The following is a 17154-nucleotide window of genomic DNA, read 5'->3' as shown; positions in this document are numbered from 1 at the left end:
AAGCTTACGGAACTTATGGAACTTTTTCCGTAAGTCCAGATTTGGGTAAGTCGGGTTTGTGTAACCCGGGGAGCGTCTGTATTCGGAGTCTGAATGCAGGGAAGGTACCAGTATTCTGACCACCATGTCACCTAGACTAACTCTGAGCAGACTTAGATGGCTTATTGCCAGCGCCTTGCATACGCTAGAGCTCTTAATATTGGAGATTTTGGAAATCCACCCGTGATAGTGTAGGTATCAGTGCAATGTAGAGCCCAGTCTTGAAGTCAATGGCATAACTCCTAATAATAAGATACACTGGTTGTATTTCATCGTACCTAGATGAATGTCATTGCTGGCTTAGTTTCTTGAGGACATCAAGTCCATTCTCCACTTCCAAAGCTCAGAAGCCCTTTGGTTCAACTTCTTTGAAGATTACATTGATTCTGATATAGTAAGAGGAATATTTTCAATTTGGTCCATGAAGCTTTAGTTTTGCAATCCTCCTGGACATTCAATTGAAAATAGAAGTAGCTTGTCAAAGTGTAGCACAGCTAAAGCCTTGTGTACTGGTATGAAAATGTGTCCTTATGCAAACTGTTGCCTAGAGAAGGGAGTGGGAAAGGAACAAGTAACAGTATTTACCCATGGACTGCATTGTACCTTAGGGCAGAACTGCATTTGAGGTTATCTTTGGATTTCAGTTAAATACAGTGGCTTGCACGGTTTCAAATTTTATAATTGGAGGCCCATCCAGAGCTTTGGCTTCTTTTCAGTCAGAGAAAAATGATGCAGTTTCTGTGATTATTGTTGCAGAAGTGGAAGCACAGACTATTGAGGAGCTGAAACAACAGAAGTCATTTGTTAAACTTCAGAAGAAGCACTACAAAGAAATGAAGGACCTTGTAAAGAAACACCACAAGAAAACCACGGATCTGATCAAAGAGCACACTGCAAAATACAACGAAATCCAGAACGACTACCTGCGTCGTAGGGCAGTCTTAGAGAAAAACACAAAAAGGGAAAGTAAGAAAAGGTATGTTAACTGGTATGAGAAGGTATGTTAGTGTCCTCTCCTTTAATACAAAAGATCTTTATCCATTTACTCGTACCTGATAACATAACAAGTATGTGGAGATAGCACAAGAGTACAGATGAAAAACAAAGGCCACGACATTCATAGATTGAATGAGGGCAGAGATCTTGAAATGAAGATGGGACCTGCAACAATGAATAGACACCCCCTTTGTGATGCATTTGTTCTCTACTCGCAACCAGAGAAGACTGTCCCAATTTACATGGTAGATTGCTTATGTATATCACCTTCCCTATACAATAGGGGACACACTACTTGTGTATTGAGAAACCCACTGTCATCTGTATGGTACTCTCATGGGATTCAGCTGTTCTGATAATCCATTCTTTTTAGGGTGACCATACGCCCTGTTTTGCCTGGGACAGCCCCTTTCTTTAGCCCTGCCCCAGCTGTTCCTTTTTTTGTCTGGCAAAAGTGAGCATTTGTCCCCTTTGCTCTGGCCAACATTTGTCAAAGAAGTGCGGTGTGGAGGAACATGCGGAGGGGCGAGGCCAGCCCGGTGCAGGGGGAGAGGCAAGGCTGAAGCGACCAGGGACGGGGGGAAAGGTGCCGGCAGAGCACTAATGACCAGTGATTACTTTGTGCAGGAGGAGGGAAGAAGGAGGAGGAGGCAGGGCTCAGGCAAGTGGTTTGGTCCCACCCGTGCAGGAGGAGGGGGAAGAGAGGCCTTTGGGCCACCCATAAGCAGTGTCCCGTTCTCTCTTTCAGAAATATGGTCACCCTCATTCTTTTACAAATTGTACACACTTGATTGTGGAGTTCCCATATGCCCTGAATAAGAGGCTGCACCTAGGTGCATGAGCAGACCAGGGACCAACTCACAACTACAGAGTCACAATTCAATCCCTGATTCCCTCTTTGCTGCAGACAGGAGGTAATCTGCATCAGCTCTTTACTGGCACAGATGACTTGCCTCTCCTAGCAGGGACAGTTGTAATAGCTGATGTGCTTTTGCAAAGTGCTGCACACTTGCTATGCCTCCCTGCTTTTCTGCAGGAAAAGAGGAGTACCACCCCCAGGGATGCTGCCCCTCTCCTTTACACTGTAACTCATGCATGTAGTCCACAAGGGGGAGATGAGAGACCACTTTATTCCCCTTTACTCCCCTGCAGATGCAAATAGGACAACCCATGATCTGGACCAACATGAGCAAACAAATGGATCTAGGTCTCACAGTGTGAATTCTAAAGGTGCAACCCCAGAGATGAAAATCAAAATTGGTTCTGTTTTATTTGTGGCAAGGAAGGGGATTCTTAACTTGTGTCTGCTGCCAAACTGGAACCTTGGAAAGAATTGTTAATAGAATACTAAGAATTAGACCTATTCCTTGAATTGAACACCTGATAGATTTACTGACTAACAGCTGAAAGTAATCAAATAAATTTCAAAATATGAATTCTCTAGACCACGTGGTGACGATTGATTTATTGTAAGTAGATCTAGGCAAGATGTTATGGCTCCTTCCCTTTATGCAGTCCCTATCTGTGCCCAGTCTACTTTTCAGTCCTCCATTGCCCTGTATTTTTTTGTTTGTATGAAAGTGATTTTTTTTTAGTTTCTTAGAAAATAAAGGGGTGCGGGCACTGTAGTTATTTCTGTCAATTTGATCTGGGAAATGTACTATGACTCACTAAATCTTTCGAATACTCTCCTTTTGTGCATGCAGCAATGAACTATTTATCAATAAAGACCCCTAAAAACAACAACTACAAACACTTACGCAAAATATATTTACTCATGTGCCGAAGTTTATGTAGGATTAAATGCTAATAATACCATCGCTGAATCTGCTTAATCAGGGATGCCTTTTGGTAGATTTCTGTTCATCCCAATTATACAGCATTTTCATTTAAATTATAGTTTATTTAAATGTAGTAAACATTACAGCATCATTCTGCAACTCATTTAATTCAAATAAACACCATTACATTCTAAGTCCTTTTAATTATTTCATAAAATTAACTACTTGCAATTCATCATAGCTTTTAAAATATGAAAACCATGAACATTTTTAAAAAAAAATCTCTGGGAGACAGGCAGAGGGAAAAAGCCAGGAGTGATTTCTGGCCTCTGACTTCCATAACAACACCTCTGATTGTAACTGGCAGGAAATTAGCCCACAAATCACTCCCAGAAGGCAACTTGGCCATTTATGATTGTCCAGTGACAGAACCTTCATTCAATTTAATAAGAATTTTGTACTTCTAAAGCACCCTTGCCATATTTAAGTGACTTAGAATTTGACATCATGAAAACAGAATACAGCCAAAGTTTGAGTCGATAAAATTCTTTAGCGCTGTTTGTCAGCTGTATTATGCAGAAATTTGTAATCTGCTATATGGTCCAGTGCCAACATGCAGGATGGAAATCTCTTAGGAATATGGATCAGGGTATATTCTTTCATGTTTAAATTTTGTTGTTTAGATTGTTATTATGTTACTTTAATCCTTTAACTTTATGCACTGTTTATCTCACTCTTACATGCACTGCTCCCTCATCAATCCCTTTCCCTGCCCTTGTTCGTTTACCTTTCTTTCCCAAGACCAAAATCTCATTCTGCTTCTTAGGGAGTTTAGTTTTTAAATTCTTTTTTTAATTTTTCCTTTGCTCCTGTGTGCTGCCTTACTTAATTTCCTACTCCTCTGCTAGTTTCCTTTTTCACAGAAGTCCACAGTTCTGCAGTTCATTAAGTACTTTCACACAAATGCACACACATTCACCGTACATAACTTCCAAAGGAGAGTAAGTTAGCAGATATAGGGATGTTCCTAGCTCCTGAACAAACACTGGCAAGGCTTTTTATAAATGCAAGCCTCAGGTTAGGTTCCTAAATTCCCACTTAAGCACCTAGATAGGTGACTTGATTTTCAGAAAGGCTCATCACCCAAGAACTCCCATTATGCTTATTGAGGGCCGGGCTATTTTGAAAATCAAGACACTGTGGCAGAGCTCTGACCTTGCTCCCCCACCCCCGGTGGGTCCTGTGTTTCTAAGCAGTATATGCTAGCCTCAGTGGCTCACTGTGACCCTTCACGTCACCCTTCTCTCTCTAGGGCCAGGGTTACAGTCTACTGAGCCCTTTTCATCATAGGCCAGTAAGGAGGTTGGTGAGAGAACTCTCACAATTTCTGTTTAGCCTCCTGTCCTGACAGGGGCCTGACTTCCCCTCCCAGGAGATGTTCCTGTAGTGGTGGGTTGGGGGGAACCCGGGCCCACCCTCTATTCCGGGTTCCGGCCCAGGGACCCTAATGCTAGCAGCTGTTGGCAGCCAACCTTTCACTGCCCATTTCCCTGGGCCATTTCCCCACAGCTCTCCTGCTTTTCCCTTCTTCACCCTTACCTTAGGGCTCCCTTACCGATGGTTTGTGGGTGTCTTCATTAACCAGCCCTTCAGCTGCACTTCCTCTCCCCTGAAGACTGGAGTAAGCCCTTTTTATAGTATCGGCGGGGCCTTAATTAGAGTCAGGTGGTCACATTAACTTAATGGCCTCACCTGACTCTTTACAGGTTAATTAGAGTCAGGTGTTCTCATTTGCCTGGAGCAGCCTCTGCTCTGGTCAGTCAGAGAACAGAAAACTGTGGCCAGTATATCTGCCTTCTGCTAGTCTGCTGTACCCAACTGGCCTGGGTCTATCACACCACTTATTTAGGAGCATAAATGTGAACTTACACCCAGTTTGGGAAAATGTTGGCGATTATGTTTATTCCTTATTTATATTGATCCTGATTTTCCACTGCACTGCAATGCACCTTATGCAAATGGAATTTAAACCACTATAGCCACCACCACCACAATATTACATGTTTTGCACTCATTTTGCATGGAAAATGCAGATCAGTGGAGAAACCAGCCAATCATTTTAAGTATGTGGTAGATCGTATAATTGTACTGGTAAGAATATACAGCTCAGAGAGACTTATGCATTCTTGATGGGCTACAGCTACTACTTTAGAGAATTGCTAAAAAAGAAAAGAAAAGAAAAGAAAAAGAAAAAAATAGGAATTGTACTAACTGTACCTACTGAATGAGTTATCAGTATTCCATATGTCTTTGCAGATGTGAAACTGGCAGCCCAGATCACAGTTCAATTATTGAACAAGAACTGGCTGCCCTTGACTCAGAAATGACCCAGAAGTTAATAGAACTGAAGGAAAAGCAACAACAGCAGCTCCTCAATCTCCGACAGGAACAGTATTATAGTGAAAAGTATCAGAAGCGAGAACATATTAAGCTGGTAAGTGTAAAGACTCACGGCTTAGGCTTCTTTTTGCTCAGTCATTAGTGGAAGTTAGGTATTGTTATTAATTCAGTTGCATTTTGTCCTGCACTTCCCTTCCCGGACTCCAGTTCTGAGCCTTAATTTATCCAGGTCCACAGCGTGCATTTTGTGTTCAGTGAAAACAAAACTGAGAGACAAGACCAATCCCAGTTTTCTCCCTGGATCCCAGTCCCAGTCCCCTTGCAAACCAATCCCAGGCTCTACCTCCTACTGCAAGTCCCTCGTTCAGCCAGCCCCAGTTTCTCTCTCCCCTGCCAGCCTCCAGTCCCAGTTTCCTTTCCGCCTCTCCTTGGCTTAATCTACTTCTCCCACCCTATCCCCCCACTGCTTCAGCTCTTCTCCCCTCTGCATTTGGATCAGTGCAGCTGCACCGATGCAGCATTTGTAGTGTGGACATGCCCTCTACCTCTTACAACTGTATGAGATTTAAGTCTGAAGCTAACTCCCTGCTTGCTGTAATACAAGGGATCTTGATTGGGTCACACTGTGCAAATTAAGGTCCCATCCCTATTAGGAGCTATGTGTGAGTGCTGGGATCTGCCTGCAAAACTCGTTGCAGGATCGAGGCCTAAAGGCTCTCAGGGACACTGCCATTTTTTAAAACTACCGAGTTCAAATGTATTGTCTCTTCAATGTTCTTTCATTGTGTGAAATACGTATGGAATGCTCTCACGTATCTAATAACTTGTCTTGGTGAATGGGAGATGTGTGATTATACGGAGAAAGTGTTTATGCTGCATTCGTGAACAGCTATTATTCATTTCACATTACGAAGGTGCTGTTCACGACTCCATGGTTAAGGTTGGAGTTTGATTTTGCACTTAAAGAAGCCTTGTTTTGTATGAAAAATGCAGTATATTCTCAACAAACTTTCAGTGCTTACTCTCTGAGTGTAGATTGGATTTTCTGAGAATTTACAAGTAGGGCTGTCAAGCGATTAAAAAAATTAATTGCAATTAGTTGTGTGATTAAAAAGATTAATCACAAGTAATTGGTCAATTGAGCTAATAAACAATAATACAATGCATTTTAAAATATTTTTGGATGTTTTCTATATTTTCAAATATATTGATTTAAATTACAACACAGAATACAAAGTGGGCAGTGCTCACTTTGTATTTATTTTTTATTACAAATATTTGCACTGTAAAAAACAAAAGTAGTGGTATTTTTCAATTCACCTCATACAAGTACTGTAGTGCAAATTTTTACTGTGAAACTTTAACTTACAAATGTACAATTACGTACAAAAAAAATTAAAAAATAAAACAATGTAAAACTTTAGAGCAGGGGTAGGCACGCCAAAGGCAGCACGCGAGCTGATTTTCAATGGCACTCACACTGCCCGGATCCTGGGCACCAGTCCAGAGGGCTCTGAATTTTAATTTAATTTTAAATGAAGCTTCTTAAACACTTTAAAAACCTTATTTACTTTACATACAACAATGGTTTAGTTATATATTATAGACTTATAGAAAGAGACCTTCTAAAAATGTTTAAAAGTATTACTGGCATGCAAAACCTTAAATTAGAGTGAATAAATGAAGACTTGGCATACCACTTCCAAAAGGTTGCTGACCCTTGCTTTAGAGCCTACAAGTCCAATCAGTCCTAATTCTTGTTCAGACAAATCACTCAGACAACCAAGTTTGTTTACATTTGCAGGAGATAATGCTTCCTGCTTCTTGTTTACAATGTCACCTGAAAGTGAGAACAGGCATTCGCATGGCACTGTTGTAGCCATCGTCACAAGATATTTACATGCCAGATGCACTAAAGATTCATATGTCCCTTCATGCTTCAACCACCATTCCAGAGGACATGAGTCCATGCTGATGATGGGTTCTGCTCGATAACAATCCAAAGCAGTGTGGACCGATGCATGTTCATTTTCATCGTCTGAGTCAGCAGAAGGTTAATTTTCTTTTTTGGTGGTTTGGGTTCTGTAGTTTCCGCAACAGTGTTGCTCTTTTAAGACTTCTGAAAGCATGTTCCACACCTCATCCCTCTCAGATTTTGGAAGGCACTTGGGTTTCTTAAATCTTGGGTCAAGTGCTATAGCTATCTTTAGAAATTTCACGTTGGTATCTTGTTTGAATTTTGTCAGATTTACAATGAAAGTGTTCTTCAAACAAACAACATATGCTAGGTCATAATCGGAGACTGCTATAACATGAAATATATGGCAGAATGTGGGTAAAACAGAGCAGGAGACATATAAGTCTCCTCCCAGGAGTTCACTCACAAATTTAATTAACACCCTATTTTTTTAACGAGCATCATCAGCATGGAAACATGTCCTCTGGAACGATGGCTGAAGCATGAAGAGACATATGAATCTTTATTGCATCTGGTACATAAATATCTTGTGACACCAGCTACAACAGTGCCATGCAAATGCCTATTCTCACTTTCAGGTGACATTTTTTTTTCAGAAATTGGCCGAACAAGAAGTAGGACTGGGTGGACTTGTAGAGTCTAAAGTTTTACATTATTTTGTTTTTTAGTTCAGTTATGTAACAAAAAAACTACATTTGTAAGTTAGACTTTCATGATAAAGAGATTGCACTACAGTACTTGTGTGAGGTGAATTGAATAATACTATTTCTTTTGTTTATCGTTTGTACAGTGCAAATATTTGTAATCAAAAATAATATAAAGTGAGCACCGTATATTTTGTATTCTGTCTTGTAACTGAAATTGGTACATTTGAAAATATAGAAAAGCGTTCAAAAATATTTAATACATTTCAATTGATATTCTATTGTTTAACAGTGCGATTAATTGCAATTCCTTTTTTTAATTGTGATTAATTTTTTTGAGTTAATTGCGTGAGTTAACTGCGATTAATCAATGGCCCTATTTGAGTTAAAGTTAATTGAGTTAAGGTTAATTAAAAATTTAGCGTATCCCAATCTTTTCTTCATCCTCAGTTAGCTTAATAAAAGAGGCTCTTCAAACTTGCCATTAGGTACCATGGTTACAATTTTGTGCATAGGCTATATATGTAAAACGATATATAAAACAGAACAAAAAAACTATGTTAAATAAATGTTAAGGATACAAGTCAAGTACTCAAATGTTAGGAAATACTAGCATGTTTAACTGACCCATAAATAAATATTTCCTGGCCTGGGGCCAATTGTTGCCCTTAAGCCCAGTGGGCTGGCCTGGGTATGAGCAGGAACCGAATCTCGCACACTGATTTTATTTCTCTTGTCGTCATTCTCTTGATTTTGTCACGTTACATATACTGCATAGGAAAAACTATTGAGGATAGTCATTCCTCCTAGGCCAAGAGGAATTTAACTGCTTTTGGTGAAAATTACTAGCCATTGTGGGAATTCGCTATTTCTGAAATGCTCTCCACTTGATTTTTCTCCTGCCTGGTTTGAGGTCATCTTAAAAGTCGGAATCACCTCTGCCCAAGCAATATTTCTTTATCTCTCAAGATAAATAGTGAACTGATTCTCAGTGGCACTGTCTGCTAATGGCAGGTTTGAATAGGTCCTGAATCTGAGTCAGCATTCGAATTCCTTTCCAGGCCAGACACAAGACTGGCTCTCGCTTTCTCTCTCAAGATTGCTCTATCTCGTTTGCCTTCGCCTTTCTTTCTTCCTCACACGCACACTCTTAAGAGATAAATCATCAATGAACAACATGAGGATTTGGTAAGCGCTTGGTATTCCCAATGTTGAATGAGGTATTCCACTGACAAGAAGCTGTGAGAACTTTGCACAGTTACGCACTCAAAGTGAGGACATGCCAATGTTAAGAAGGCGTTCAGACCCTTATCACTGCCCCCTTGGGCTTTATAGTCTGGTCTGTGTTTATGTGATCACAAGCTATTTCCCAGATAACAGAAAGTCATATACCATTTTTCGTGTAGCATTAGTTGCATATCTGTATCATTTTGAAGTATTGTGTCCCTTCCTACATAAGATCGGGGCTGCCTGGGGGCGGGGCAAGTTGGGGAATTTTCCCCAGGCCTGCAGGGGCCTTGCAAGCCCTGGCCTGGCGGCGGTCCTGGTCTTCGATGGCATTTCTGCGGCGGGGGGCCCTTCAGTGCTGCCAAAGACACGGAGTGACTGAAAGGCTGCCTGCCGCTGCGGAAATGCTGCCGAAGACCCGGACCGCTGCCGGGTGAGTACCAGTGCCACAGCTCCCCCACTTTGCTCCAAGCCCCCTGAATCCTCTGTGCAGCCCTACATAACATACCACAGGTTAACTGTAGCAGAGTAATATGCAATATGCCTTTATGTTTGCAGTTGGAGACCAGAAAGTAAACCCCTTGCTCACCCCGATGAACAGTTATATGATTATTCCAATGTCCTCAGGAAGCCACCCTTGGTTTTCGTAATGAGCTATGTCTAAAATGGACTATGTCTTATCTTTTTATTTGGAATGTTAAATTTGTATTACTTTTGTGCAAACAACCATTCTGAACTAGTATATAATTATTTTGTGGGGCTTCATATTGTCTGTAAACTCATTTCCCTGCGTACTTTTACATTTCAAAACACATAATGACTGCGCCCCAAGCTTGGTTACATTTTCTGAATTGTTCAGTTATGAAGTGTTATGATAATTACTTTTTCAATAAGAAACATTCTGACAGTTTCCTCTGAGCTTTATTTTCTCTGATGAAAATTTGCTTCACAGACAAATGAGAATTCTGTCTTAGTTGTATACTTTGTTATTCTGTAGTTCCAGAAGAGGGTTTATACCTAATACCCTCCTTTTGTTTTCTGCAAATAGGAAATAAAATTTGGATTTTACTAACTACCCTTTATTATACGTTCTCTATTTCATGGTTCTAAATGTGTATCTGATTATTTCACTGAATTATTCCTATAGTGGTCTTCAAGTGAAATATATCAGTGATCCTTTTATGACTCATAATATTGTGAAGTTAGTCTCATATGATGTAGGGAAGTATTATTTCCCTCATTTATGGATGGGGAAACTGAGGCATAGAGAGGTTTGGGTTGGGTTTTTTTAATAGGGACCACTCTTGTTCTCACTGAAATCAATAGAGATTTTGTTTCTGCCTTCAATGGGAACAGAATTTGGCCTTAAATTTGCCCCCACTCATAGAACAGGTGTCTGGCAGAGCCAGAACTCAGCTCGTCTGACTCCCAGTCCTGTGTTTTAACCTGTAGTCCTTGCTTCCTAGATATGAGCAAAGAGTCCCTTCTAACCCAATATACATGAATCTATTACTTCTACCTGACCACACAAAAATCAAAATTGTTACAAATAACAGAGTTCTGGTCATGGCAACTGTATACCACACTTGCAGAGAAACTGAACTAGACAAAGGCACAGAGAGTCAGTTGTAATTTATCAATGACCACAATTACTCTTGTTCAGAAGTAGGAAAACACTTGGAAGCTAATGAGATTTTTATGTGTAAGTCCACAGTCCTCAAGAAGACAATTCACGCTTAACTGGTAGAACTGCTACTAACTTTTAATCACATATACATCCTGTTGATGGTATAACATTGCACGTGTTCACCACACTACATCTTTGAAGAAATCTTGGATTATTTATGATGAAAAAATGTAAAATGTTCATTGTTTTGCTTTTTTCAGCTCATTCAGAAGCTGACAGATGTGGCAGAGGAATGTCAGAGCAGCCAGTTAAAGAAACTGAAAGAGACTTGTGAAAAGTAAGATGCTACCCTCATATAACTAACTAAATCTTCTTCAGCATCTAACTTCTGGTTGAAATACGTATGTTTGTGTAGGCTTATCTTTATTTCTCTTTTCTGTAGAGAAAAGAAGGAGTTAAAGAAGAAAATGGACAAGAAGAGGCAGGAGAAGATCACAGAAGCTAAATCCAAAGATAAAAATCAAGTGGACGAGTAAGTGTATTCTAAAATTGTGTTCAATTTTATGAAGAGGTTCAAGGACATTTGGTCCATGTGACATCAAAAGAAAAGCCTCAATTAGAAGATCAGTATGCAGGCAGTAAGGGGTCACCAAAGAAACCATGCCACCTCCTATTGAATGAATCCAAACCTCTCCTCCACATGTAGCGCTTTGCCAGCTGGATGGGTGTGCTTTTGCACTACACTCTGTGTCAAATGAGAGAATCCTCATGAAAAGGTCAGTGTGGTAACAGAATGGCACACCTAGGCCCTGATCCCACGAACACTTCTACATGTGAGTGAATAAGACCATTGGCTTCAAATCAACATTGTAAAGTGACTCGTGTGGGAGTGTTCGTGGGATTAGGCCTGGATTTGAGAGACACCCTTAAAACACACTATAAAATGAATGTTCTGTGGACCGTTTTTTTATATGCAGCATACAAGGAAAGCAATGTGGCAGGCTGGCCCCTCCATGGGCGCAGGGTTCAAGTAGTTTGGGTGCCTTGTTTGAGAAATGCAACCTGACCTGCATATGACCTTTTCCTATGTTTAAATTTTTTTAATGGTATTGAATGATAGCATGCACTCAAACTACTGACAGTTCTTGAGGCTTTCATTTCACCTTAACAGAGTTTGTTGGGTAGGGATTTCCTTTCTTTTTAACTTTACCTATTGTAATCTGAATGAAACAAACAGCATCGTTATAATAGAAGGTTTATGGTAGTTTTGTAATGTCACCTCAGATCCTGTGCTATCAATCCTTCTTTCATGAGAGCTTTAGCGTTACTCCTGATTTTTCAACAGTGGAAGTGAGAAGAATAGAATTCTGTGGGTGCACTATCTGTAAAAAGGTGCAAAAATATTGATTTGATTTATGGCTCACAAATAAGCACAGAATATATCTGGGTAAGTGGGCTATATCCTCCTCTAGTGTGCAGTAAATAGGATTTGTTTGTTTTCCTCAATTCCTTTTTGGTAAATAATTCAAAGAGAGAATAGGACATTTTAGGTTGCATTACTGTATTTATTATTAGTTATCAATCTTTGTGTAAGGCCTAGTGGGTCTCAGACCCAGGCTTGTAGAGTTGCTAGACAGGAAACACCTCTGCACTGCTACCCAGTAACAGCTGTAACTCGCTTGTGTATCCCCATCCATGACCTGCTCTGGACACCAACCACAGGAAGTCCCACCTCAAGGGGCTTGTGAGATAGAGCTTGATTGGCTTGCTGCTCTATATAAACCCAAGCAGTGTTTCAAGAAGTGTCCAATGTGGGTTATCAGCTAGCTACTGTGACCACCTTGTATTTCCTGTTCCTGAGTCCTGGTATTGATTTTTGCTCTGATCTGGACCTTGACTCCTACGTGGACCCTGCTACCCAGTATTGACCCTCAGCCTGATCTCCGACTTTTCCCCAGCTCTGCCTCTCAGCTGGACCCTCGGCCTGACTATTGACTCTGATACTGACTCTGAACTCCGGTGCTTGTTCTGCCTACTGAGCTCCTGCCACTAGTCCTGCCTAACTCTACCCAGGAGCCTGATGCTTTGTAATATTTAAAACCAAATTTTAAAAAAACCCTACAAAATAATTTAAAAAACTCAAACAAACAAAAAACCAAAACAACCCCCCAAGCTTTTCCACAGAGCCACGATTATACAATGTTTAATATAGTATTACCACTGTGTATGGTTTGGAGCTTCTTGTTGTAGGAAAAAGAAATGCATATTTTTATTGATAGAAATGAAAGATGGGCTACAGAGATAAAAGAACTACAGCGTATGACCTGAGAACAGACATTAGGCTGCTAATTAAATTCTTCTAAAGAGAGAATGACAAAATGGGAATAAAAAGTGATAGTGTAAAAGGGGAAGAATTATTTAAGGTGGTTAAAGTTGGCATAATGGCACAGAAACAAAATTGGGAAAAACCAGTTAGACATTATGAAAAATGTTCTAACAGTAAAATCCATTGCAGCATGAAATGATTTGCCTATAGAGAGATTATTGAAATATATCAACGTAGGTGTTCAAAAGTAGGCAGGTAAAAGTCCCTAAGGCAGCTCCCTCAAACTCCTTGCCCAGGAAAATTCAGTGGAGGCAGCAAAAGGAGCAGGAAACTCGTTATGTTTCTCCCCAGCTGTTCCAACAAGTGGACGCAGTTTGCTCCTCCCCACTGAAAGAGGTAGCAGGACCTGTGTGCAAACCCAGTGGATCCCATCAAGACCTTCTGTGCCAATTAGGTATTTGAGGATGCTCTCTCACAAATGTGGGAAATCAAAATATGCCCAGATTAATATATTGTGCCAAGCTTTGCAGGCTTTCATTTTCCTATTATCCTTAATTTTCCCCTCTCTCTAGGGTTTGCATAGCTACCTGGAAGCAACATATTTTAATTCCTTATGTATAGGTAGGTTTACCAAGCAATTCAAAATTCTGTTTAACCGCTTAAGTGCTCCTCGATTTTATTGAAATATTGCAGCTACTCCATCATTTGGGGATAGTTTTCTCCCCCCTCTGTGAACTTCACAAACAATAAAGAAACGTCTTACACTATATACTCAAATTACTACATGCATCATCTCTAATAAGCTGCATGTTCACTGTGGGCTTGATCCTGTGATCATTGACGTCAAGGGCAAAGTTCCCATTAACTTTAATGGTACGGAATCAGGGCCTATATTGACACAGGTAAAATTTTCAAAGGCCCATAAGTGGCTTTGGAATCTAAGTCCCACTGATTTCTAATTTATCTGCACTGTCGCTGCTATGTCTACGGCAGTGTGGGCTAACTCTGGCCAGGCCGGCCTGAAAAAAAACTGTCTAAAAGGTCACTGCAGATGAAGCTGCTGAGATGTTCCTGCCCAAGTACTCCTGCCTCCTCTTAAAGTGGTTGTAAAGAAAACCAATGAAATAGGTCAGTAGAAACCTCTTTTTTGTTGTTCCCAGTCAGTGTGGCAGCTGAGAGGTTAACCAACATGGCACAGCAGCATTGTTATGGAGCAGAACAAGACAATGCAGTTCAAAAGCAGAAGACAAGCAGCTGTGCCCTACCCATAAAATATTGCAGCACATCACCAGCTAAACCATCACATTAACAGTGAAGCTCTGTGAGCCTTCATTTGGCCTGCTAGGCTGTCTGCCATTGTAGAGTTAGCCCCTATCCAAGGCCTACATAGTATATTCATAGGCACCTCTAAAATTCAAATGTTTCAACTGAATCCAGAGCTCCATGGCTTACGTAATAAAGTTATGGGGTGAAATCCTGACCCTACTGGAGTCTCTGAGATTTTTGTTACTGACTACAGTGTGGCTGGATTTCGTTCACAGTACCTGCTCACTGACACGGAATGTTGCATAATATAACATGTTGAGTAACATGTGCCAGGTGATGTCCTGTGTGTTCTCTTTGGTATTCCATTGTCACAGTTAAAAGAACACTGCTGCCACATAGAAGCTGCAGCAGGAGCGATATTCTACAGCAGAACGACTAACTGAGAGCAGGACTTGCCTGACTTTATCAGGGCTTAAAGGCAAGCAAGAGAGAATAATTTCATTGCAGGAAGTCACAGATCTGGACATTTCAGGATGTTTCTGAAGTTATAACACCAACACCCTGATTCTAACATATTAGACACTTTAGAAATGCAGGTGGACGGACAGACAGAACTGTGTCTTCAAGGCAGAGTCTATCACATTGGATATTGACTTATCTGAACTGACAAACATATTGATTTAATTTTGTCGACTGCAATAATTTGTTAATCCCTTGTCCCTAGGGAGAAGACGGAAATGATTCGATCATATATCCAGGAAGTGGTGCAGTACATAAAGAGGGTACGTCAGTCTGTTGTATTTACGTTATTTATAAAACTTCAACTTTTACAGATTACAGTTTGACTGGAAGTTATCCGTGGAGTGATTATGAGCATATACATTGCACTGTAGGTGTATGTGCACCCAATGCACTAAGGTCAGAGACCTTTGCAAGCAGTACCACTAGGGGACGCATTCCCTCTCCAGGCACAGAGCCAGGGCATAAAAGGGGCATAGTCGCCATCTTCTTCTCAGTTCCCTCTCACCACCCATGGCGATATTTAGAGCTCCCCAGCATTCATGAGCCTTGGTTAGTCAACTTAAGAATTTCCTCACTTTGTACGTAGTTATAGTTCACCTAGTATAGTTATAGTTTAGCTACTTAGGCTTTTGCTGGGCAGAAATGTGTTGCATGCAGGGCCCTTATCCCCATCATTGACAGGCACAACAGTTGTCTAATTTGTTTAGGCAAAGGATACGTGAGGGACAAATACTGTATCTGTACCTCATTCCCTGTGAGAGCAAAGAAACAGAGGGATTTCTGATTTAAGGTTTATCTTCTTGAAAAAGCAATGCATCCCTGTTCAGAGCATGACCTCTACGATGAGAGAGTAGAAATTTCCTCCTCAAGGAGGGCCCCTCCAGCTGCCATGGCTCCAAAGCTAGTTTTGGGTGAGAATCATAGATCTACTTCCTCTCCTGCGGCCTTCTCAACAGGTTCAGAACTTTGAAGCAGATAGGCTGCACTCCTCATCTCAAAAAATGGTGTTAAAAGTCCACCGGTGCCAACTCAGCACTCCCTGTACACTATCTGAGGCTGCACCGCTGATGCTAGCTCCGCTGGGGCTGTCAAGACCAGTGCTTTCTCCCTTCGTGGAGAGATCTTTAACCCCAGCACTGGTGAATCCAAAACCAGCTCCAGCAACAGAAAATTTACCTTCATTATTGGTGCTTATCCACTTCCACCAGCACCGTTAGATACTTCATCCTACCTTTGGTGCAGCACTGTGTATCTCCTGTGCCCAGGACTCCACCAGTAACCACTGGACTTTCCTGTCCATTCAATGAAAAGAGAGTTATCTTTCCTCCTCGTCAGACTCAGACAACGGTAGACCTTTATCTCTGAGGTCTTTGAGATCTCCACATGGATCTAAGCATGCATGACCCATGGAGCAAGATGAATTATTCATTCAGATGAGTTATTCATACAGATACCCTCATATGGTGCCCTCCACCACAGACATTGCAAACACTGCTATAGTCTCTTTGGCCATACTGGGCCTCTTGGACTGCTCTCAGGCCCTCTGGACTCCATCAGCTCCATAATCCAGGAGGAAATCACCTCTTCCAACTCCTGTAGCCACTAGTGACGCTCCTGTGGAACCATGAGATCCTGTCACTCGGCTTTGGAGTACCCAGACCAAGAGGACCCAACAGAAGAACTCCAAGATATTCCTCCTCTTCTGCAGATGAGTCCATTGCACTCGAGTCAACTTCAGCTCTGCCTGAGCACTTTAAGATCTTTCAGGACTTTAGAAGGAGGGTGGCTGCTTCCCTAGGAGCACGGGTGGAACTTTTGCAAGATAATCTGCACAAGCTATTAGATATCCTGCAGACTGGGAAAGGTCAACCTTCCCATTAACGAAACCCTGCTGGAACCTCCTAAGACTCTTTGGCAGACACTTATTTCACTTCCACCTACTACCAAATGTGTGAATAGACAATATCAGGTTTCCCAGCAAGAACACAATTATTTTTTCACTCACCCTACCCAAGATTCTTTAGTTGTGACAGTGATGAATGAACAATTGAGGCAGTTGCTCCCCAAGGCTACCCCCAAAGACAAGGAATTTAAGAGATTGGATTTATACAGTAGAGAGGCCTATACCTCCATAAGCCTTCAAATTAGTGTGTCAAACTGTCAGGCTTTATTGGGCAAGAATTCCTTTATTAATTGGTGGGCAATTTCTAAATTCACAGATAAGTTGCCAGAGGAATGTAAAGAACAGTTTTTGGCTATAACCTCTGAAGGTCACCTCACTGCCCAGGCATCTCTAAATGGCTATCGACACAGTTGAAATGGCTTCGTTTTCAATGGTGACACCTGTC

At 41.2% G+C, this 17154-nt stretch overlaps 1 protein-coding gene across 2 annotated transcripts in view; it reads left to right on the top strand.

The window, feature by feature from the left end:
- The window catches only part of PLCB1 (phospholipase C beta 1), a 662054-nt gene that overhangs the window by 552504 nt on the left and 92396 nt on the right, over nt 1–17154 (top strand). For both annotated transcript variants that reach the window (XM_030558021.1, XM_030558022.1), the window contains exons 26-30: nt 796–1015; nt 5133–5310; nt 10953–11029; nt 11135–11224; nt 15009–15066. In XM_030558021.1, the coding sequence (XP_030413881.1) occupies nt 796–1015; nt 5133–5310; nt 10953–11029; nt 11135–11224; nt 15009–15066 (623 nt within the window). The remainder of the gene's footprint in view (nt 1–795; nt 1016–5132; nt 5311–10952; nt 11030–11134; nt 11225–15008; nt 15067–17154) is intronic.

Source organism: Gopherus evgoodei, chromosome 3, assembly GCF_007399415.2.
Source record: "Gopherus evgoodei ecotype Sinaloan lineage chromosome 3, rGopEvg1_v1.p, whole genome shotgun sequence".
Classification (NCBI taxonomy): domain Eukaryota; kingdom Metazoa; phylum Chordata; order Testudines; family Testudinidae; genus Gopherus; species Gopherus evgoodei.
Note: the sequence above shows the minus strand (reverse complement) of the source record. Positions and strands in the feature narration are given on the sequence as shown.